The sequence below is a fragment of the Peromyscus maniculatus genome, chromosome 4 (assembly GCF_049852395.1).
Source record: "Peromyscus maniculatus bairdii isolate BWxNUB_F1_BW_parent chromosome 4, HU_Pman_BW_mat_3.1, whole genome shotgun sequence".
NCBI classification, from domain to species: Eukaryota; Metazoa; Chordata; class Mammalia; order Rodentia; family Cricetidae; genus Peromyscus; species Peromyscus maniculatus.
In genome coordinates this window covers 105384022-105408559 of record NC_134855.1, presented here as the reverse complement: position 1 = coordinate 105408559, position 24538 = coordinate 105384022, and the positions used below count along the sequence as shown (strand labels likewise).

The following is a 24538-nucleotide window of genomic DNA, read 5'->3' as shown; positions in this document are numbered from 1 at the left end:
GTCTCATCAGTATTCCCTCGGGACAGTTCTGAAGGAGGCCAGCAGTGCTGCCCGGCTGGCCCCGCTACACTCACTCACGGTGTGTGGGCACCGAACCTTCTGTGCTTAAGACAAACAACGGACTTTGTCCGAACACAGGCTCACAAAGCTGCCCCTCAACCATCTCCTCGGGAAGAGAATGGAAGGTAGAATTTCTCTTCCTGTTTCACAGGCTAACTGGAAGATTCAACTAAGAAACCTGAAACTTAACACAACTCAAAATGGCCTACCTTAATCAATGTGCCACAGGAAAGAAAAACACTCTGAATGAAAATGGAATGGCTCATCAGTGAGTAATAAGAGATAGCCAGAACAGAACTGCTCACTTATCTACATACGGTGAAACACAGCATATAGAAGCACAGTACTGGACAGCTGGATAAAGGTTAGGCTTTAATGAGAAACAGAAAAATTGGAAATGCCTGCTTATAGTGAACTACAAAAAAATTCCCAGGTGGTCTGTCTGGTTTCCTCTGGCCCACACTAAAGGACAGGAACTATTAACTGTTAACTACATCACTTACAGGAGCCACACCCGTGGCTCATGTGCTCCTTTACTGTAACATAGACTAAGGAAAAGGGGTTTGCATCTGCTCTGTGGACAATCATACAGAAAACTAAAACATAACAGAAGCTAGCTTTCACCATCTCTAATCTCGGCTAACAACAGAAATCCTGACGGACATCCTTTAAGCTGAGCTCTGACTGACAGAAGACGCTCCGTGCATACCCAGGACAGCTCCAGGGCAGTGACTGCTCCCCAGGTGACTCAGCGGTAAGGTGCAGTGCCAGACCAACGACAGGGACCGCCCTAGAGAATGCTCTGGAAAAGTGGCTCAAGTTCACTGATCAGGGATTCACTGCCCAGCTTCCACCAGTGACTCTGCACCCCCTCATCTGTGTCTGACACAGCTGTTTTTAACTCGGGGTAAACTGCTAACCCTTCTTGAGCTTTACGGTGGAGGGAAGCTCACAGAAGCTCCAGGTCTGCTGTTCAACAACCACTGAAGTCACCTGTCACGAGGTTGCCTCGGCCAGACCAGCCATGCGTCTGAGACACTCGGCCACTGAAAACTTCCCCCCAGCCCCTTCCCCCCAGCCCCTTTTCCCCCAGCCCCATTCCCCCCAGACCCATTCCTCACATCTCAATTCCCCAGAAGCATGGTAGGTACTTAATTCCGTGTGCCTACCTCAAGAATCCTGGTGTCAAAGTCTTCGTACGTTTCTACAAGAAGGAAGAAAAGGCCTGTAGATGAATCGCTGTGGTATTACTGCAGGCAGTATTCTGGCACGGTCACAGACGTTTTTTCTTCGGTGGGGTATTAATGAGGACCGAACCCAGGGCCTCCTGACTGTTAGGTAAGCATCCTACCACAGAGCTACACCCTGCCCTGCCCCCCCAGACTCTGATGTTAAAAAGTCTCAGGTGCTCAGGTACCCCTCTCAAGGCCACATCCTGGCCCCACACTCAACAGACTGCTCTGCCTCTGATTTCGAACTTGGATCACCCTCTGCCAGCTCTGCAGGGCTCTGCCTTACCAGCTCGAAGGGCCCTCATCAGCTCCAGACCGTTGATCACTGTTTGCCTTAAGACACCAAAGGTGTCTCTTTCTAACCCCCAACCTTTTCCCCACTCCCTCCCTTGAATCAGTGCAGCTCGCTGGCCACGCTGACTACTGGGCATGGCTGGACTAAAGTCAAGGCACAGCACCCAGCCACTCAACACGCATGGCCTCTAGTCCCACCAGAGCCTCCTGGCCATGAGGTGCTCTGGCACCTCATTCGCCATAGCCTGTCTTTAAGTTTTTAAGATGACCCTTTATTCACTGACAATTCTACATGTGTATAATGTACTCTGATCAGAATCGCCCATCCTCCTCTCTTCTCCCTGCCTACTTGCCTTGAAACCCTCCTACCTACGCATCTCTCTCCCATTTCATGTCTTTCATTTTCCTTAAAAAAAAAAAAACAAACCACTGAGTTTAGTTATGGTTACGGCACGAGCTTAACTTAGTATGAAAATTTCTAGCCACGCTCCTCGGCTGTGTTCCCTATGACACAGTGTGGATAACAATGTGGGAAATTACTCGAGGATGCTCAAACCCTTTGCAGGAAAAAGTAAAACCTAAACAGGTAAGGTTAAAATAATAATAATAATAATAATAATAATAATGATAGCAATAATAATAATAATAATGATATGTTTCAAAAGCACCCTAGCACTGTCACCTGTCACAAGGCCAGTAAGATGGGAACTTGGCTACCTCCGTTGGGTCCTGGGTCTGGGGGGCCGATGCTGACACCCCCCCACGAGCTTCCGCTCCACCCGCGCGCCCGTTTGACTTTTATCTTCCTCCTCCGTTCCCACTCTTCTCTCTGCTGCGTCATGTGGGCCTCCACCTTCTGCTGCTCTTCTCTGCTTCTTTGGCCAATGGTCTGGACTGCTCCACTTTTCATAAGAGGGACATTCAGACCAGGCCACAGGAAACCAGAACGCCCTGAAGATTTAAAAATATTCATACATAAGAATTGGAAGATTCACTTTTCCAGTATCAAAATGCCAGGCAGTCTGAACGGATAACCCAGAGCTGGTAGAGCCTGAGCAGCATGGCTGCTCAGCATGTCACTGTGTGCTATGGACACTGTAAATGTAGGACGTTACATCACTGCGGTCCACACTACCCAAAGACTCTCACGGGGGACAAGCACACGTGGGCCTGGATGAGCACATCCACTCAAATGTTATTGGAAAAGCAAAATCTTCACAATCAAAGTGTTCGGTCCAAATGGCACCGCTGGTGTGGGGGACATTCTTCATGAAATCCAAGAATAAAGTCACTTTCGAAGGTCTAATGTGGACTCTTCCAGGACCAACTAGTGACAAAAACAAGCAAATTTTAAGACAGCATAACCTGGTTTCCTTTTTTCTGATAAAAGACTCAGACAAAAGCAGCTTGGAAGAGGGTTTGTTTTAACTCACGGTTCCAGGTTCCCATCCATCACTGCAGAAAGTCAAGGAGGCAGCTAGTCAGTCACACCCACAGGCAAGAGCGGAATGAGAAGGAATGCACACACACTTGCTAGCACTCGGCTCACTTCCTCCTTTTCGATAAGTCCAGGACCCAGACTTCCTGCCTTTAGTTTTCCCACACTAACCGACATAATCAAGACAGAGCCCCACAAACATGCCCACAGGTCAACCTGACCTAGACAACCCTTCACTGAGACTCTTCCCAGGTGACTCCAGAGTATGTCAAAGTGACAATTAACTCACCATCGCACAGCACACAACATATAGCATGATTAAATTATCTGTGGAAAGGCATTTATATAAAAACATGGAAATATTAAAGAAAACAGCAGAGAGAGGGGAGGCAACCAGACTCCAGGCACTGAAAGGGGCTCCATGCTCTCTACAGACTTGCTTTTTTTCTTTTCTAACTGACAAGACAGGCATGTGATTTTGCAATACTAAAAACAAAGATTAGCACATTTGCTGGGAGTTCCAGCACATGCCTGTAATCACAGTTCCAGGGAGGCTGAGGTAAGAGGATCACAAGTTCAAGGCAGCCTGGGATACACAAGACAGGAGGTCAGAAGCTTTAACGTACCTTCCCCGATGATCTGGCCCCTGTTCAAATCCTTCTTCTTCTTCCTCTTGGTCCTCTTGCCCCTGCCTTTCCTCGCCCCGGCACCGGTCTCCGCTAAAGCACCTTTCCAGAGTTCCTCTGCTGTCACTGCAACGGCACAGGATGGGCTGCCTTAGACTCTGCGCTGTTCCAGCGATCACCTGGGTCTCCTTGAACAAAGGAGGCTGGGAGAAGCCACCTCACGTACACCCTTGCAGTGGCATTAGAAGCAGAACGAAGTCACTCTCTGGGTACCACACAGTTACATCTGGAAACCCCAAGAGGAGCCTATGCTGCCCCCTGAGCCCCTCGCTGGCAGGCTTGTCTGCCTGACCTTGATCAGCTATGAGTTGGTTGCTTCCCTGTCCTCTTGCCTCCACAGTAATCACTGGAGTAAGCAGTACCCTTCTGTCCTGGTCTCATCTCCACTGCGGCGATAAACCACTCTGACCAAAGCAGCTCAGGAGAGGCACCGTGGGGTGGCTCCCAGTCCAGTCCACAGTCCACTGAGGGAAGTCCGGCAGGGATCGAAGCAAGAACTTGAAGCAGAAACCGTCGAGGAACACCGCTGGCTAGCTCAATGGCAGCTTTGTCCTCCTTTGCTTTCTGACATAGTCCAGGACCACCGACCTAGGGCTGGGTGCCTCCCCGAGGGCTGGTCCCTCCTACGTCAATTAACAATCAAGACAGTCCCCACCGACATGTCCACAGGCCAATCTGACTTTGAGACTTTCTGCCCAGATGACTCTAGGCTCTGTCAAATTGACAAGTAAAGCTAACTAGGATGCTTTCTTACACATAAGAACCTACACCCCATTTAGACAGTTTGCTCTATTCTTCCGTCAATACCCACCATCCCTTTCTTTCAAACTACATACAAAACAGATAATCCAGTGTTTCATAGCTAATCCCCTGTGTGTGTTTATACTTGACTATTTTAAGTCACATTGAGTCCTTTAACACATGCACACTCTAGCACTGCTAATTCATTTCTATTTGTCAATTTCTAGGGTCCCAACATCTGTTTCTACCCTGCATCTCAATCAATACTTTGTACTTGTAAATGCCTAAATTCTTTAGGTTGATCCTTATTGCATTTTGCTGGTATTTAAATTTCACCTTTCCAAGTTCACCAACTATTTCGTAACTAGATTTTATTCTATTATGAACTTAACATAATAAAAATTGAAGCCAGGGCTGGGAAGATGGCCTAGTAGGTAGTGCTTGCCTTGCAAGCCTGAGGGCATGAATCTGACCCTCAGAAGCCACGTCCAAACAGCCAGGCACAATGGCACAAGCTTGGAATCCCAGCACTGGAGAGCAGAGAAGGTGGATTCCTGAGGCCTGCTGGCCAGCCTAGCCTCCTAAGTGAGCTCCAGTGACATTATCGCAAATAGGAGCAGTATTCATAAAATAATGTTACTAAAAATTACCTTCCCCAGATTGATCTATCTCCTCAGCTAAAGGCACAACTAAAAGGAGCCAATGGGTTGGTTTGGTTTTTTGTTTTGAGACTAAAAGTTGGATCATTTACTTGTTACTCTTAAGGACTTTTTTTTTTTGAACTGGACTCAGAAGTAGAAGCTCTCAGTGAAGACAGCCTACGTCTCTTGACACTGGGCATTTTTGACTCCCTTCATTCATTGGTCAAAAATTTAGCATGTTCTGCAGCCTCCTCCTCATTTTTCTTAGTGTGTTGTTTCTTCAGAGCAACATGTGGGCTTTTGTGTTGCAGGGCATGTGGAGTAACAAGACATTCAATCTTTGGTGCTTTGGTCCTGGGCTTCTTACCTCCTTTGTTTAAGATTTTCTGAATACATATGGGGACTTCTTTACAGAGACTGAAAACTTTCATTTCCTGTGAGCTCTTTTGAGTCCCAACTGCCAAGGCACAGGAGGCTCTGTCAGTCCAGGAATATCCTTCCCTCCTTTTTAAAAAATAACCAGGTTGAGAGCACTCAGATTGGCACCTGCAGTGCATCCCAGAACAGACTTGAACTTCCTCTCTCCTGTTCTCCTTGGTCTATAACAAGAACGCCCCTTACTCAACAGCAGGGGACTGTGCAGTGGGTCAGGACACCCCGCTTCATGGGAAAACCTCGTTTGTCATTCCCACCACTGATTCGGACCACATGGCCCGTCCACTCTTCACCCAGAGCATCAGCAGCGGCTTCTGTGGCCACGAGCTCCTCAGAGAAGGCAGAAAGCTTGGCATTCATCACCCACTTCAGTGAGCTTCTCACAGCTGATGGCTGGGAAGGAGACAGCCTCAGCTCGACACGGTCGACCACCTAGGAGGTGCCACCGAAAAGAGCACCAATGTATTTTTTCCCTTGGCCTGGCTCTAAATCAGCAGGGTATTTGGCCATGATTCAACACCTTTAAGACCTCAGGTGCCCCAAATGAAGGACTTTACATCTTGTTAGCTACATCCCCGGCCTTCAAAGTAAATTTGTTAACTGTACAAATGATGACATGTAGCTAATTCTAATGGGTATATCAAGGGATGCTTTTATTTTAACAGGACATTGTAAGGCAGTCACTAAAATATTTGTTTTAGAAAGAAGGATAATGAAGGCACGAACACCTTCTCTTTTCTGGTTCCATGAGAGGAGAAGTTTACCATTCTACATACATTTGGTGAAGAAGCTGTAGGGTCTGCTCTGCTGGCTCATCCAGCTGAGGGGAGAGGAAACGCAGCACTGTGTCTGCAGCGCCTGGCTCAAGCTGGTCAGACAGTGGTTGGTTTTTGTTCCCCTTGGTGACCAAGAGCCTACAGGCAGACAGAACAAAAGCTGGTGTTAGACCCATGGCTGTAAACCACTGCCAACACCAACCATCACACTAATAAAAGTAAGTCACTGAGAGCCGGGCGGTGGTGGCGCACGCCTTTAATCCCAGCACTCAGGGAGGCAGAGCCAGGCGGATCTCTGTGAGTTCGAGGCCAGCCTGGGCTACCAAGTGAGCTCCAGGAAAGGCGCAAAGCTACGCAGAGAAACCCTGTCTCGAAAAACCAAAAAAAAAAAAAAAAAAAAAAAAAAAAAGTAAGTCACTGAGGTTGTTGGGATGGTTGGGCAGTTAAAGGTACTTGCTGCCAAACCTGACAACCTGAATTTGACCCCACACAAGTGGTAGGAGAGAGTCAGCTCCTACAAATAGTCCCCATGACATACACACGCACAGTAGAATGAATGTACACACACACACTTTCTAAAAACTGTTCAAGTCACTAAAATCTTGAGAATCATGTTTTGGGGTTGGAGAGATAGCTTAGCAGTTAAGAGCATATACTACTCTCAAAAAGAAGCCAGGTTTGGTTCCCAGCACCCATTTCACATGTCTCACAACCACCTATGACTCTTCCTCCCGGGAGCCTATGCTTCTGGCTCCTTAGGCATTTACACGCATGTGTACATACCCCACACCAAGACACAAAGACAAAACTAAAAGAAATGCATTTTTTAAAAAGTCAAATGTTGAGACACCTTCAAAACGAAATAAGCTAAATGCCCGTGCTAGTTAGAGAAGCTGCAGCTCCTCCTCACAATGGATGTGGCGTTTCTCTGCAGTATCCAAGAGTGCAGAGCCTCCTGTGGGAAAACAGTGACCTCTGCTGGGTGCAGCCAGGGAACGTGCAATGACCTGCAAACGTCCCACAGAGCAAAATGCCAGAGTATGCAGAATATCCTGTTTCATGTTCAAAAACAACGCAGGTGTACCTGTGACTGTACCTTCCACACTCCAGAAGGACAGACAAGAAACGGTCTCTACAGTCGCCTCTGGGGAAGAGAGCTGAAGCATGTATAACTAGACGTGAATGCTTCGGCAGTACCCCTAGACGGCCGCGCTCACCCCAGACCCTGTCACAAAACTACCCCATCGTAAGCAAACCTTACAAGAACAGAGATGTGGTAGTCTTACCGTGGCTGAGAGTGGTCTTCACTGCCCAAAAGGAAGCTGCTGCTGGAAAGGTGTTTAGAGAGAGCTGCCTAGACAGGAAATGACCTGTAAATGGGGGGAGGGGTACATTTGTTTAGAGATAAAAAGGAACACTTTAAACAGTAATGTCTACAGAATATTAACACCTACAGAATAAAAGGATTGAGACAAAGTGTAAGCCATAGCTGGGTCCATGACCATTTGCCAAGTAGTTGACATGATATCTGCACCCTTCACCCTCAAACCCACCCAGTTTCCAAGCCTTTTGAAATCCCCTTGGGTATCAAGCCGTCTGTCACCTGCCCTGTACTGTCCTTGCTGGTCCTTTGCTAAGGCCTCTTCATCATTGAGCCACAGGATAACCCATCTCCTAACAGGTTTCCCTAATTCCCTTCCCAGCATTTCAGATCTAGGCAGGTGGATCTCTGTGAGTTTGAGGCCAGCCTGGTCTACAGAGTGAGTTCCAGAACAGCCAGAGCTACACAGAGAATCCCTGTCTTGGGGGGGGGGGGGCGGGGGGAGGATGTTTCTTCATGGGCCATGTCTCATATCCCAGTCTGGAGGCAGAGACAGGCCAATCTCTGTGACTTCAAGGCCAATCTCATCTACATAATGAGTTCCAGGCTAGCCAGGGATACACAATGAGAGCCTATCTCAAAAAATACTTTTTTTTCCCATCTCTGACAAGAGACTTGTATCTAGAAAATACAAATAAGTCTTCCAATTCCATAATAAAGTCAACCAAACTGAAAAATGGACAAATAGCCAGGTCTGTTGGTGGATGTTCATATACCCAGCTATTTGAGGCTGAGACAGGAGGATAGACAGTTCAAGCCCAGCTAGAGAGTGAGTTCAACAATAGCCTGGGCAAGTTGTTGGGCACACAATTCTGGAGAGATGTAGTCCACCACGGAGGAGATATGGTAGCAAACAAGGATGACATGATGGTAGATCCCCACATCCACAGCCCAGAAGCGGAGTTCAGGAAGTGGAGGCAGACTATAAAGCTTTGAGGCCCAACTCTATCCACCTACTATCTCCAGCAAGGCTCCGCTTCCTAAGCACATATAACCTTCCCAGACAGCTCCACCAGATGAGATCCATCTGTTCAAACACCCAGGCTGAAAGCTCAGTGGTAGAGCACTTGCCTAGCATGCACAAGGTCCTTCCTAGCAGGTGTGCCCAACCTTTGACTCTTAACATGGCACAGACCTCAAATCTACAAAGTTTGTGGTCAAGAACCACACAATCAAGTTACACACACACACAATCGTATGTTTTAAAGATGTTTACAGTTTTGAACGGGACCACACTCACAGCCGCCCTCAGGCCACAGTCTGGACATGCCTTTACCTAAGGTTCAATCTTCAGTGTACACACACACACACACACACACACACACACACACACACGTGTACACACACACACGTACACATACACAGACAAAAGATTTGAACAAACATTTCTTCAAGAACATATGCAAATAGTTAAGAAGCACATGAAAACAAGCTCACTAGAAATCAAAGCCACAAAATTAGTACATTGTCACACCACTGGCTTGGCTATCTGCACAGAACAGACAATAACAAGTTTTGGCACAGAGAAACCGGAACCCCTACATTGTGCTGGAGCTGTAAAATGGTATAGCTACTTGGCAGCTCCGTAAACATGGAGTCATTGCTGCAACCAGCAATTCCACTTCCAGGAAATGTACACAAGAGAGGATGGACATAGGCATAGACAAAAACACAGCTCTCAAATACTTTAACATCAGTCCTGATAGCCAAAGATGGAAACGGCTCAAATGTTCATCAACCAATGAATAGATAAACAAAATGTGGTACATCGACACAAGCATATTATTGGGTCACAAGCAACATGGGACTGGTATGTCACAGCCTGGATAAGTCCGACAGCACTGCAGGTATCTTTTGATTCTGTTTATAAAAAATGTCCAGAACAGGCAAGCTACAGACAGATAGGAAATAGATCAGTAGTTGCCTAGTGTTGAGGATTATTGAGAGATTGGAGGGGATGAACACAACAGTTAAAAAGCAGTTTTTCAGGCTGGGCAGTGGTAGCGCATGCCTTTAATCCCAGCACTCGGGAGGCAGAGCCAGGCGAATCTTTGTGAGTTCGAGAGCAGCCTGGTCTACAAAGTGAGGTCCAGGACAGGCTCCAAAGCTACACTGAGAAACCCTGTCTCGAAAAAACAAAAAACAAAAAGTTTTTTTAAAAAAAAAAAAACTAAACTGAAGTGTACACTTCAGATGGGTGCTTTATGCTAATTTATGTCAATAAAGCTGGTACCCCCCCCCCAAAAAAAGGGGAGTTACACAAAGAGGGGAGAGGCTTGGAGCAAGGCATCATGGGTGCAAAGTTTTAAATCTTAATCTGTGAGCAAGTTTCCCATCTCTGTAATTCCCTCATCTATAAAACAAGAATAATGAGGCTGAGTCTGATAGTAAAAACAACTGAAACTCTAGCGTTTAGGAGCTGAGGCGGGAGGCTTATAAATTGGGAGACTTTGTCTCAAAAACAAAAAAGGTGGGCGCGGGGGTGGGGTGGGGGTGGTTTGAGAATACAACAGAATCATAAAGGCACTCTGAGGAGGAAATGGAGGTATAAAATCATGAACAGCTTAAGATCGTTTCCGGCACACGGGTAAGCAAGCCCCTGTGACCGAAGGCCACAACCCACTATTCGGCAGAGGCATTAAGGAGATTGTTACAGCGCCGGCAAAACAAATGCAGCCTCACGTCACATACCCCACCAAGGGATTTCGGGCCACACACTGCAACCAAATTAACTTGCAGGGCCTGGGCGGTGGGCTTGATACAACAGGACGCTGTCGATCGCGAAGCCATCCCCGCAGGCCAACGCTAAGCTAGAGAACTGCAGACAACTGAGAAGGGAGGGAGGAAAACGGTGACATTCCGACAAGCGGATCGGCCCGGGCGCTGAAATGACAGCTAGTTAATCTAACGGACCCGGCAAGAGGACGATCCTTTAGTTTTGAGCTTCGCTGGCGGCCCTCGGCCTCGAAGCCGGGATTGACATCACCCCCAGGAGCCATAGATGGTGCTTGCTCCTCCTGCTCCTCCTCTCCGGGTGGGCTCGAGAGGTTCTCCTGGCTGAGAGCAGAGTCCAGTCGCTTTCTATAACCTCAAGACCCAGAGAAGGGGAGAAGGCGCGCAAGGTCACACACACAGCCTGCCCGACCCGAATGGGAGACCAGGATCAGGGGCCCAGCGACGTCTTGCGCCCCCTCGACCCGGAACCTCGCAGACCCGAGGGAAAGCACCCTGATGGCGCGCGCTTACAGCCCGGGTCCCAGCGCTCACCTGCCGGCACGCCACACAGCGCGGGGAGACAGCCCGCAGCGCGCACGGCCGCCGCCATGCTGGAGCCGGAGCAGCGACGCCGCCTGTCTCCGGGACAGCCTTCCCCGCCGCCTGCCGCGACCGGCTGCGACCGCGCCTCGTCAGACGTCCGTCATCAGCGCAAGGCGTTGTGCTGAGACTCGAGGGCCAGCGTTCAGCGCACACGGTGGGGTCGAGAAATTGTCCACCTGGACCACAAAGGAACCCGAGTCAGGCTCAGCCACGGACAGCTTCGCGGGGGGCCTCGCGCTAGGACCCCAGGCAGGGGCGGGGAGAGGGCGGGGCTAGCTCTGGTTCTCATCTCGGGTAATGGTCGAATCCGTCAGATCCCACCGATGGTTGGTGTGTCCTGAGGAAGCCCGGAGATGGCTGTTGTGTCCTGAGGAAGCCCGTGCGGCTGAGCCAGGAGACAGTCTGGGAACAGCAGGAAGGATGATGCAGAGAGTGAATGAGACCAAGTTTAGGAAGTTCGTACCTAACTCCAGGGAAGACCTCAAGTTTACTAAACATTACGTTGCCCTCGATTTCAGACTCAGTGGTGTACTCTTGGTAGAGGTTGTTCACACACGCATGTCCAGCCCCAGGCCATGTCATTTTTTTTACCTCACCTGGTCATGGCTTTACACTATCCCTGCTTGCCCAAACGAGTCACATGTGATGGTCCTGGACTCCTCCTCCGAAAAGGTGAGCCTCCAATAAACTATTTTTAAGTCGCCCTGGTCACAGTGTATTGGTGAAATTTTGTCACGGCAATAAAAACACTGCGGTTTTCTTATTAGCGTCTCCAGCATATCTTGGAAGGCTTCTGCCTTTCCTGAGGGCGATGGTTGTCAAGCAAGTTGTTAAGTATTTGCTATCTAATATTTTGGTCATGATTTGAAACACCTGGAGATTCTGGCCGAGTTCAAAAATGGGGGAGAATTGCTTATGAGAGTGCCTTGGCTACTTCCCAAGCCTTTCCAGCATAGACAGGAAAGGCTTCAGTTCACTCAGCGAGGGTATCCGTGAAGCCCAGTAGGCAATTGAAGACTTGGCAGGTGGGGAGCTCAGTGAACTACATCTCTAAAGCTGTCATGGGGTAGTGACCATGTCTGTGCATGGTCACAAAAAGAGATTTTCTGAAGCACACGCAGCCCCTGGTAACTCAGGAATGGAATAAAAGAGTCCCTTTCCTAAGAATAGGAGATTGTGTGTTTCTCCTGACCTTGCCCGACCAAAGAATCATGGAGCCACTTTACAAGCTTCCACTGAAGACTTGGAGAACATAGTTGAGGATTTCCATATGTAGCCTTCCTTCGGGATTACAGAGGAACCCTTCACAGCTGCCCTCTCCATTGCGGTAGGGGCAGACTGGGGCTTACAAGCTATCCTCGATAGAGGGGAAAGGGGCCAGCAAAAGTTAGGCACCAGGGCTGCGACCTTGGCAGTCTAGTGATCTAATCCATTCCCTCCAGTGACAAGTGAGTCGTCCCTTTGGTGTGCCCTGTAGCAGACATGGCAACACTGGGGAGTTTCCTAAATGGCATACATGAGAGACAAAACCTGTGGTCAATATTTGATGGAAGCTCTCTTGGAGTTCGGTAAAGCTCTTTCCTTCAGGATAGCAGCATGGACATGTAACACCAGGGAGGTGTGTGGTTACTTAGTAGAAGAATTTGCTTCTTTGCTAATTCTATGTGCATCCTTAAGAAAGACTGATATTGGAGGTGTCTACGTAATAGCCGAAGAGATCAAGTTCTTAGGAGAGTACAGAGAGTGATCCAATGGCCAGTTGAGGACAGTTATTGACCCTGTTTTTTGTTGTTGTTGTTTGTTGTTTGTTTTGTTTTGTTTTTGTTTGTAATGTGCTGCTGAAGAGCCTATCCTCTTTGGGAAGCCCGGTGCCAGGACTTTCTTAGGGATTGTTCCTTGGTATGGATTTGGGGTCCCCATTTAGTTTCTCAGAGACTGGCCTGGCTATTTTTTTAAATGCTTCAATCCATATTCTGCAGTACCCTGTTAGTTCCAGAAAAGCCCTAACATGTCTCTTATTTCAGATATCCTGGGGCTAAGATTCAGTAACTGACTTTTTTGTCTCACAAGTTGAGTCTTTCCCTAGAAACTCTGCATCCTTTTTGTGCTACAAAGTTTAAAGTCCGTACATATTGTCTGAAGCAGTAGAAAGGAGGTCATCCTCAAACAGGATTGTGGTTACAGAGTTGAGTGTAAATTCCCCAAGGTGCCGACCAAAATAGTGAAAACTGCCTAAGAATTCTTGAAGAACCACAGCAACAGGTGTGTCGAGCATCTGGGGCAGTCCACTGAAAGATGACTAAGAACTGGGAACCCTGGCTTTCAGAAAAGACAGGCAAGCTGGCAAACCAGAGACAGGACTTGCGCTGTCTTAGGACCCTCCTCCTCGCTGCACTACTCAGGTCCGCCTTCACCGGACAGCGGGTCTCCGGGTTTAGGAGCGCGCGCACACACAGCCTGCTTCAGCACCACGGATCTGGAGTGCAAGCTTGTGCAGTTTTTTTTTACGCGTCATCTTAAGGCGCGCCGGCTGTCGAGACTTCTGGGAAATGGAGTCCATGCGAAGGCAGCACATTGATTGGAGCCCAGAGGCGGAAGACCATCGCGCAGGCGCACTGCCTTCCCGACCCGAGGCGGTACGTCGTTCGCAGGTACCCAGTACTCTTGCGGAAGGTGAGGGCTGCGGGTCTAGGTCTTCGAGATGCCGAGTGGACGCAGCGGCGGAGAGAAGGGAACCCTGGGGACTTGGGGGAGGACTAGTGGGCGTGACCTGATGGAGCTGGCTTGCGCGAGAGCCTGGGACGGAGAGTCGTCCCGCCCAGTGTGCGTAGGTTCCTTAGGACATAGACAGGGCTACCAGTGTCTTTGTGGTACGCCCACTGTGTGTCAGAATCCTGTACTTCCAAGTTGGAGGTCCCAGTCCTCCCCCGTCTTCCTCTAGTTCCTTCTTCCCTTCATGGGTGCTTCATGAATGTAGGTGGTACCGACCCTACATCTAAGGGTGCCCACTCTACTCTCACCCAGTCCCCTAGAAAACGTCTCACGTTGTGTCTTTCGCTCCTCATCCCCAGCCTGCACGGGAATGTCCTCACATGAGGTTAGGGTGTTCGTAGAGGAGGCCGGATTTGGGGTGAAGAAAACCCGAAAGGAAATAGCAAATGACTTCAGGCAGATTTGAGATGATTTTGACTAGAGTGCACTGCCAAGGAGTAGTGGAAATAAAAGTGAAGGAACTATATTGAGGCCAGACAAGACCCGGGGTATCAGGGTAAGACCCACCAAGCAGGGTATTGTGTGGTCTTAAATGAGATCAACACAAACGAAGTTTTGAGGAACAGTTCTAGAAGTAACATTCTGATCATCATAAAGTCGAACATCCCAACTTTGGACCAACCACCGACACCGACAACCATCATATGTCTAGAGGTCCGTGTGATGACGAGTTGTCTATTACTCCATTGGAGTTGTTTGCAGTTTACCGGTGACCTTTCCCCTAGTTTTTGTTTTTACATTTATTGCGTTTGAGATACGGCCTTATTTTGTAGCCTACCCTGGTGGTAAGCCAGCAGATCTCCTACTTCAGCCTTCCAAGTGCAGGCATTGCAGGTATATGTCACCATACTTGTTTTCCATGAAGCTTCAGTCATGCATTATAAAGCTTCCCAAAATGTTGGGATGCGTTTCAGGATTTTCTATTTTAGTTTAAAGATCTGCTTAACTTTGTGGCTGTCTTTTGATGAAAGTAAATTATAACATAGAAGTAAAAGCTTCCAGGCAGACCTTTTCAAATTCTGCCCCAGCCTTTTACAAAGCCTGAATACCCTATAGTCCCTCTCTTGATGTATGAGGATGGGATTAAATTATCCTTATTAAAAGCACTTAGCAAGAGCCTCAGGAGAGCAAGTGCTCAGCAGTACTAGTTAGGGTGATGTTTCATAGAGCTCCATTGTGTGTCTAGTCTCTAGGCAGTAAATTATTTAATCAAGTTTCCTGTTGTAGATGCTTAATGGAGTTCACATTTTAGTTGCACTGTTTAAAGATTAAATGGGATGATATATGTAATTGCTTAAGAATCTGGCTGGCAGAGAACCTTCAATAAAGATGTGTTGACGATGGTTAATTAAAAGCTCCGTAACTATTCTCTTTTAGTTCTAGAATAAATTCCTAGAAGAGAATTGGCCAATCTGAGAATGTCTGTGCTTGAAAGCCCTTGCTATTCATCACAATGCTCTTTCTAAAGTACATCTCTAATGAGGATACAACCATGCTCAACACCCCCCACCCATGCTCAGTGCCCCCCCCCATGCTCAGCGCCCTCCCCCCCCCATCCCCAGCTCCTATTGACGTAGTTTGACCTCTGCTGGTGTCTCCAGGCTCATCTTTTCTCCAGTATTGTTCCTGACTAAGACTTCCTCTTATCTAATTTCAGTAGTAATCCTTTAGGTGATAAGGATCTGCCTCTTATTTTTACTCAAGGTTTTCCTTGTCTATCATGTTCCTCCCTCACAGCAAAACTGTAGATCCCAGTTGTGCCAAGAAAGCTGCAGCATTTCTCCCTCAGTCCTTCCTCCCTGGGCTCGGGGAGCCTCTTCAAAGTCCTGACCGCTTGCCCTGCATCTCTTTACATACCATCCTAGAGTAAATGTTTCTTTGTTCTTTGTATAAAGCTGTCGCTCGCTCTTGGAGGTCGGGGAGTGTCTTGCAGGGTTTGTGCTTGGTGTAGTTGGTACTAAATAAATGCTGATTAAGTAGGTAGATGAATGAATCACAGGGAGTGGTGACGTGTTCCTATGGCTGCAATAAAGTGGTCAGTGAGCCACAGATACACATTTTCTCTTCCTTCTCAGAAGCGTACATACTATCTCCCCAACCCACCAGGAGTTCCCCTAATTTTTGCTTTCACTGTTATTTTAATTAAACTCCTTTTATAGGGGCAAGAATCGATGTGGTGTTTCGTATGTAGCTCAGGCTGGCCTTGAACTCAGTATGCAGCAGTCTTACCTCAGCTTCTTGAGTGCTGAGATTGCAAGTATGTGCACTACCACACCCACTAGGCTCTAATTAGACTCTGAATTGTGAGAAGGTGAGATGCATTTAGCATCTGACTTACAAGAAGGGAGATGGAAGAAGACAAATCTTCTGGAAATCCAAGGATAAGTAAAGCTGCAGTGTGTGGGAACTGGAGCTCCCTTCCTTTCAACTTGAACCAGTGTGAGCCCCAGCGTTTCACCACTAATGTGAGCCACGTCCATTGGTTCTGTCTCCTGGTAACTGCTCCCCTGGTCCCTGAGGCTTCTGCAGTACCTCTTGATGTCTTTTTGACTCATCACCTGCATGTTGTCCCAACACTTTAATTCATGGCCACTAAGAAGGATGTCATCTTTTCATACCGGATCATTTCTGTCATAGTTTTTATTAACTGGATACAAACTTAGACATACTTGGGAAAAGAGAATCTCAATTGAGTTGCCTCCATCAGATGGGCCTGTAAGCACGTTTGCATGGGGGTATTTTCTTTCTTTTTTCTCAAGACAGGGTTTCTCTCTGTAGCCCTGGCTGTCATGGTACTCACTCTGTTGGCCAGGCTGGCCTCAAACGTGGGAACTCAGAGAGATCTGCCTGCCTCTGCCACCCAAATGCTGAGCTCAAAAGCGTGCACCACCACCACCACCACCACCAGGAGGATGGGGCATTTTTTTAATTGACAATTAATATAGGCAGGCCCAGTCCATTGTGGATAATGCCAGCCCTGGGAAAGTAGGCCTGGGCTGTATGAGAAAGTAGCTGAGCGAGCCAGTAAGCAGTGTTCCTCCGTGGTCTCTGCTTCAGTGTCTGCCCCCAGGTTCCTGCCTATGCTTCCCTTGGGAATGGACTGTAACCTGTGGGCCATATATAAATCCTCTCCTCCCTGAGTTGCTTTTTGTCAATGTCTCCTCAGAGCAAGAGAAAGCAAACAAGGATGTTTCTAGTAGGCCAGTTAATTTCTCACTAATTGCTAGTTACTAATTGGTTACTCACTGATTGCCCAGTTGTGATATGATCAGTGTGGTTCTAGAAACGAGATAAAGAGTCTTATAGTATCAAAGATGGATGCTTCATTAGGAAGAGCTGTAAATGGAATGCTACTCCTCTAAAGAGGCTACAGTTTTTATTTATCTTATCCATATAGTCATTTGTAAAGTTGCTTATGGCTTTAGCTCATTAAGCATTCAGGACAACATTAAATGTGAATATCTAAATATCGTATGAATCTTGCTGTGTTCTGACTCCTGGGAACAAAACTCTGCCCTGAAGATAATGGTACAACAGACACTGCTGTGGTTTCCAAGCCCATGGCTTTTGTTCTAACTCTGCAATCAGCAGAGAGTGCCCTTGGCCTTGCTTTCTTTGCTCTTTGTAAGGTGCTGCATTGCTCACTGGAATATGGGGGGAGCTTGCCTCGTGGACCAGAACTGCTCGTTCTCATACCTTCTCCCCCCCCCCACTTTTTCCTCTCTGGTCCTCTGTTCTTCCCTACCAGGACCGCATAGGAGGGAATGGCCGCTGTGTCCCCACCGACCAGATGCCAGGTGAGGTGGGCATTTTTATTTCTGAACTGCTGTTATTTGATGCCAAAATGTAGTCACTTCTCTTTCCTTATCCTGAGCGTCTTCCTTTACAACCCTCCACCCTTTGGCCAATGAAGGGCTCCAAAGTAAGATGACCTTCAGCACCGTGAGCTTGTGGCTTTCCCCAAAGCTGACAAAACAGGCCTGCCTGGAGGACTCTGGAATCAGTGGTTCCGTCTTGATTGTCCCTTTAGTGCAGCCAGTTATGGACTGAGAGTCAGCCCCCACACACCAAAGAGTGTTGGGTTAGGCTGGAGTTTGTGGTCCATGCTATAGAGCACCCAGAGTTAGACTGTCTCCAGAAAAGCAAAACGGACAAGAAAGGAAAGGGTCGTAAGGGGGTGTGGTTGTGTTTTCAGACGTCGGTGACATTTGAAGATGTAGCCGTGACTTTCACAGATGAAGAGTGGAGGCATCTGGTCCCTGTGCAGCGGGCACTCTACAAGGCAGTGATGCTGGAGAACTATGAGAGCATCATCTCACTGGGTAAGGAGGCTTCCAGTGTGGGTCACATAGGCTGGAGATTGCTACCTCTTTGACCCCTCCACCTGAGTTCACTTGACAGACTAAAGCGCCAAAGAAGGCAGCTTTTAGGTGCTTAGCTGGCGACCCCAGCCCTGGACAGGTGGGCTGCCTGGTGTTAACAGCACTGGACAACCACAGGCCTGCTTGTTCAGCAGCTTGCTTCCACAAAACAGAAGTCAGTCTAGAGGACAGGGCAGAGTACAGACCTGGCTGTCCAGACACAGCAAGCAGGAGTTAATGTGTCCAGGTTTTCTCCTGGCATGCCAGCAGGTAATGTCCTCAGTTCCATCTGGTAGACAAGGAGCCATCTTGGTGAGAGGAGATGCCTGTCATTTCGTGGAAGCCAGAGAAGGACAAAGAAGTGCCCTTGTAAAAAGGAGAGAGGTCATCAGAGATGTGCTTGATTTTGAAAATTTGTCTTAATGACAATCTTAGATACCCATAAAAGGCACTTTGTAATTATATTTATGGGGCTAGGGGGAAATTAAGAGCTGTTGTTAATGTCAACTGTTAGTAAAGTAAAGTGAAGTCCCTACAGATAATAAGGAACTCCTAGAAGCTTCCAGAATAAGAGGCTGAAGCCAAGCGCAGTGGTGTGTACCTGTAGTCTTGGCCACGCTGGAAGCAGGAGTACCCAGATACAAAAGCAGATAACAGTCACATTCATGTTGCAGATGTATATCAAAAAGCCAATAGTGGGCTGAGGATGTAGCTAAGTGGTAGAGTGTTTCCTAGCATGAGACATGTACACACACAGGCACGCACGCATGCACGCACGCATGCACGCATAGATCATCACCTTCTGAATTAGCTTAATCAGGTCAAGTCATATCCCAAACAGAACAGATTTTTCGGTTGGGATCAAGGAAGATCCTGACTTTTTGTCAGGGGCTTACATAGAAGTATGGAATTCCTTAGGTCAAAGACCAGAAGGCACAGGAAGGGATGGGTGTGGTCAGTCTGCCAAAAAGGGAACCAGTACACACCAGACTGATGCTTCTCAGGCCCAGGAAGAACATACCTGTCTCCCTTATCTCCCAAGGTGGAACCCTGTGCATGGGGAACCTAGAGCTCAGGTGTTTCCAGGAGTGGGATCTAATTTTATTCATGTGGCTATGGATATGATTGCTTCTAGAAATTGATCCAAGGAATGTCATAGGATTGCCAGTTCATACAGCACACCAGGAGACAGTTTCCGTACTATTATTGTGTATTAATAGCAAAACATTAAAAATAGAAAAATGTCTGTCGGTAGGGATTTCCTAAATTGTTTATCCATACAATGTACTATCATATAGCTATTAAAACATTGTAGAAAATCTGTGCTAAATAAAATTAATGTTTTAAATTTACTACATGAAAAGAACTTCAGTTTACAAGTCAGCAGTATTTCCTTATTCAATTTTTTAAAGTTCTTGTAACATTTCATTACATTTCTTCTTTATTTACTTGGGGCATAACATGTTCAAGAGCATGTGTGTGGAGATGAAAGGACAACTTGAGGGAGTGGGTTCTCTCCTTTAACATGTGGGTTCTAGGGAGTGACCCAGTTCAGCAGGCCTGGTGTACCCACTAAGACATCTCACCAGCCCCCCACTATCCAGTCTTTAACACGTCACATATAAGGCCTTTCAGCATCAAAATGAAGAAAAAGAAAGAAATATTAGTAGAAAACATGAAAGGTGATTTTTCCTTTTTACTTGAAGATAACTCTAATTTTCCTACAGTGAATACAACTGATTTTTTTTTCCATAAAAGCAATATACTAAATATGAGCAAACAAACAAAATTGAGTTCCCTCTTTATGCTTTTCAGTCAAGATGATCCTTTTTTTTCTTATTCTCACGTATGGAGCCAAGAACCTCTATGCTGCCAGTGTCCAGATGGAGAGCTTCCGTAGGCTGCCTGTGAATAGAGGTGACTTCTGTGGGCATTGTCCTGGTGCCTGGCGTCACTTCCTTTCAAGAGCCTCAGTCCTGACCTTCCCTCAGAGGTGTCTTGGGTCTGCATTCTGCATTTCTGGAAGAGTATAGGCTTAGATGCCAGGATTAAGTTTTGGAATGGTTAGGTATTTTCATCACAGCAACCACCTGCCTTACGTTTTCTCCATGAGCAGGGCTTCCCGTGCCTCAACCTGATGTGATTCTTCAGTTGAAGAGAAGGGACGAGCCATGGACACAGGGTCATCATGGATCTGAGGAGAAAGAATGGCCAGAGAATGTCTCCCTAGGTAAACAAATTTGTTTGTTATTTGGGTATGGAGGAATATTAGGGGTCACCCCTTTCTCAAATTCAAGTTGTCTGTTTGCATGTTTCCTTCCTGTTACTCATCAATTCTCTGGTTCCCCCTTTTATACATCAACATATTAGTTATCTGTATTCATCAGCTTGGTTCTCAGAATTGTCACCTTGCCTGTGTACACCTCTTTTCTTTTTATTGGTCTCCCAGGTCTCTGTTCAGCCTACCCTAACTAAGATATTGGCCCCACTCCCAGAGCTGTTCTCCTGTGTTCTGAGAAGTCTGTTGTAGCAGCCCTTTCCTGCCTCCTCCTTTATTCCCAAGCCTTAGGCTTTCCCAGGATGTAAGACCGTCTGGGAAGTGAGCTGTGCTGTGACCAAGTGTGACCTTTACCTCTGACGTAGCATCTTCCCCCTCTGTCATTGTCCCCCAGTCCAGAGAAGAAACTGCATCTGAGTTTTCTCTTTGTTGCAGACTGGGAGACTAAGCCCAAGATCCCAGCTGCTTCAGAAGGAACGCTGAGAGAAAGCTGTAGAAGGCCAAGTCCTCTCTGCCCTGAACTTGAAGTCCAAGCACTAGCAGGTGGGTTGGAACCAGAAAGTCCTAAAGCAGAGACTGGCAAGAAACCCCTTTCCTCGGACAAAAGCTTGCAGCGGAGGTCAGCCCCAGCCAAGAAAATCCTCACTAAACACCAAGACCAGGAGTGTAGTGACTGTGGGAAGAGCTTCTTTGACCATTCCTCACTCATCCGCCACCAGAGAACTCACACCGGCGAGAAGCCCTATGCCTGCCCTGAGTGCGGGAAGGCCTTCAGTCACAGGAGCAGTCTCAGCAGACATCTGATGGCCCACACGGGAGAGAGCCCGTACGAGTGCAGTGCATGTGGTAAAGCCTTCTTCGACCGATCCTCCCTCACCGTGCATCAGCGGATCCACACAGGAGAGAAGCCTTTCAAGTGCAACGAGTGTGGCAAGGCCTTCTTCGACCGATCGTCCCTTACTCGCCACCAGAGAATTCACACTGGGGAGAGCCCCTATGAATGTCAGCAGTGTGGGAAAGCCTTTAGCCAGAAAAGCATTCTCAGCCGTCACCAGCTGATCCACACTGGCCGGAAGCCATATGAATGCAGTGAGTGCGGGAAAGCGTTCTACGGTGTCTCCTCCCTAAACAGACACCAGAAAGCGCATGCCGGGGAGCCACACCACCAGTGCAGCGAGTGTGGCAAAGCTTTCTTCGACCGATCTTCTCTCACGCAGCACCAGAAGATACACACTGGAGACAAGCCATATGAGTGCAGCGAGTGTGGGAAAGCCTTCAGCCAGAGGTGCCGGCTCACACAGCACCAGAGAGTCCATACAGGGGAGAAACCCTTTGAGTGTAGTGTGTGTGGAAAAGAGTTCAGCTTCAAGTCCTCAGTTATTCAGCATCAGAGGCGTTATGCCAAGCAAGGGACGGACTGACCAGGGGAGAAGCGTGAGCTACGCAAAGGGCCTGCCTGTAAACTTGGCAGGTCTCCCTGTCACCTACAAACCCAGCCTTTGCTCCTTCCGCCTACTCCGGCTGCCCTTGTGGGTCCCACCTCTGCTCCACGGTGTCTGAGTAAACAGCACACCTACTGTGCTACTGAACCGATGTGGAGTGCGGAAAACTAGACCATGAATCTCCAGATTCAGAGTTTTGGACGGGGGCTGGGTGTAGCTCAGTGACAGAACAGCACCCAGTAAGTGTGAGGCCTGCTGTTCATCCCCAGCACTGCGAAAGGAAGTTGGGGCGACGGTCAGGCAGCAGGATGGATGTTAGGAGGGGAGGCTGCAGGCATAACCTCAGGAGAACGTAGGTCCCTTGTCACTGCCCTTGAAATAGCTGCAGGCTATTACGGGGGGGAGTGTCACGAGTATGCGAGAAGACCATTTTCTCCAGAAGTTTCTATAGCTTTTAGTCCTTCTTGGAACACAGACCTTGTTCTCTTGTGCCCTAGCATTTAGCCCTCTTGGTACTGGTAGTAGTGGTAGCACTTACTAAGCACTTATCCTGGGGCAAACACTCAGCAGAGGATTTTGGAAGGGCTAGAGTGACTGATCCTCTAACTAAGTCTGTGAAACAGGTCCTTTTGCTGTCTGACTTTCACAGGTGAGCACAATAAAGTTTAGAGAGATTAGGTGACATACTCTGGGTGACACAAGGTGAAGCCAGGTGTCTCTTTAGTTACTTTTTTATTGCTGTGTAGAGACATGATAACCAGGGCAACTTACAAAAGAAAGCTTTTAACTAGGGGCTTGCTTACAGTTTCAGAGGGTGACTCTGTGACCATCGTGGCAAGGAGCATGGCAACAGCATGGTGCTGGAGCAGTAGCTGAGAGTTCATATCTGATTCACAAGCAGTAGGCCAAGATATAGGGACAGACAGACAGACAGACAGACACACTGATACACTGACCTTGGCATGGGCTTTTGAGACTTCAAAGCCCACCCCCAGTGACACATCTCCTCTAACAAAGCCACACTCCCTAATCCTTTCTAAACACCCCACCAGCTGGGACCCAAACATTCAAAGAGCCTGTGGGGGCCAGTCTCATTCAAACCACCACTTTCCACTCAAGGACAAGATCAGCTGGCCCTCATGCTGTGAAACAGATCCTTTTGCTACCTGAATTTCACAGATGAGCATGCTGAAGTTTAGACAGATTAGGAACATACCCTAGACAACAAAAGGTGAAACCAGCTCTTTAGTATGGGTCTGCCTTCAGCGTTTCTATTAAGCATGCTCTTAACTTTTGTCTTATAATTCATATACCTGAATTGTCTTCTCAACTGGATTGTAAGCACTTGGAGGTGTGATTTAATAGATCTCTGAATCTTACACAGTGCCTTGCAAACATTAGGTTGCTCAATAAATGTTTATCTAATGAATACCAAACGTATTCAAACCCTGCTTGGGTCCACCTCCTGAGTTTTCATAATCCAGCATATAGCATCCTAGTAGTCACTTCCAAGTTCTATTTCTTCCTTCTTCACTGCTCAAGAGATCTATACTAAGCTATGGTACAGTAACAAAGAAGCCTAGATAAACAAAGACCTGTGTCTCTCATCTGGTGTGTATCATTCTGTCCATTCAGTGATACCAATCTATACCACATGGGACCCACACATTACGAATAAGGAAGAAAGCTGAAGGATATTCTTATCATCTAGGTGCCAATACAGTCGCTTCTAGAGTCAGAATCCACACCTGAAGGCTAGGGACACAAGCAGGCACCTTGATATTTGGATGACACTTGAAGCCACTGCGTTTTGCATATCACTTAGCTTAGTCTGTGTGAAAGCCACATGGCCCCTTTCTGCCCATTATTCCAGATCTAAAATAGCTCTCTATATAATAAAATATCTCTGGATATTTAAAATCTTCTTTAATACACTCCCCCATCACCAAACTTCAGGTCCTGGGTGTTGCAGGATATTTGATCACACTGTGAAACTTTGAAACCGCGTTAATCAAGTTAACTGGGAGCAGGGGACAGAGTCAGTGATTAGTTGACAAGAATTAGCCATAGGGCGTAAGGAGGACCTGGGAAGATGGATAGAGACACACACAGGAAGTAGGGTGGACTTAGAGATTCACGGTTCTTCTTGTTTTTGGATGGTATGGAGAGAAGTTATCCTCCTGAGTCTCCGGCCAAACAGAAAGTTCAGCTGGTTGCTTCTCTGATCTGGCAGGTTTTCACCCCAAAATCTGACTCCCAGGTCTTTATTGACTCAGTAAATAGAACAACTTAGATAAAAAGCAACACCTGAGTACCCAAATGCATCTATTTCCTAGGTGAAACTCTGTATTTTTATTGTATTAAAAGTCAGATACAAGTCAACCTTGACTTTGGGAATCAGTATTCCCTTTTTGCAAGGTAAGGCCTGGAAAAAGTCATGTGTATTCCAGTTGATCAAAGTGGAACTGAGAGGAAGCAGAATTGCCAAATAGTCCTCTCCCATGCTACTAAACATAAATTTATTTTGGTCTCTCTTAAAGCAGAAAAGTGTCAGGGAATATATTGTATGTGTGTATTATGTAATTTATAAGCAGCTTAAAAATACCACAGGAACTGTGTGTAGAGAATACGTAATGTTTCATAATGTCAAGTAAAAACTAAAGGGAACTATTGGCACACTTGT

At 47.3% G+C, this 24538-nt stretch overlaps 2 protein-coding genes across 8 annotated transcripts in view; one reads left to right on the top strand and one right to left on the bottom strand.

Annotated features, from left to right (window-relative positions):
* Mrps5 (mitochondrial ribosomal protein S5) overlaps positions 1-13657 on the bottom strand; it is a 19249-nt gene extending 5592 nt beyond the window's left edge. Inside the window, exons 1-6 of one of the 2 annotated variants that reach the window (XM_042276191.2) lie at positions 10952-13657; positions 7590-7673; positions 6304-6441; positions 3651-3776; positions 2304-2537; positions 1230-1264 (exon numbers count right to left, since the gene is read on the bottom strand). In XM_042276191.2, coding sequence (XP_042132125.2) covers positions 1230-1264; positions 2304-2537; positions 3651-3776; positions 6304-6441; positions 7590-7673; positions 10952-11009 — 675 coding nt within the window. In that variant the 5' untranslated portion in view covers positions 11010-13657. The other variant, XM_076570591.1, reaches the window with a different exon arrangement.
* Positions 13533-24538, top strand: Znf2 (zinc finger protein 2). Of its 6 annotated transcripts, none has more exons than XM_016005017.3 (5): positions 13533-13653; positions 17523-17571; positions 17970-18096; positions 20252-20365; positions 20849-24538. In XM_016005017.3, exons 2-5 carry the CDS (start codon positions 17539-17541, stop codon positions 21832-21834), a joined length of 1260 nt encoding a protein of 419 aa, XP_015860503.2. In that variant the 5' UTR covers positions 13533-13653; positions 17523-17538; the 3' UTR covers positions 21835-24538. The 6 variants fall into 6 exon arrangements, with proteins under 6 accessions (XP_015860503.2, XP_042132118.2, XP_042132121.2 ...); XM_042276184.2 differs by having other exon boundaries at positions 13596-13675; XM_042276187.2 differs by having other exon boundaries at positions 13632-13675; positions 17523-17576.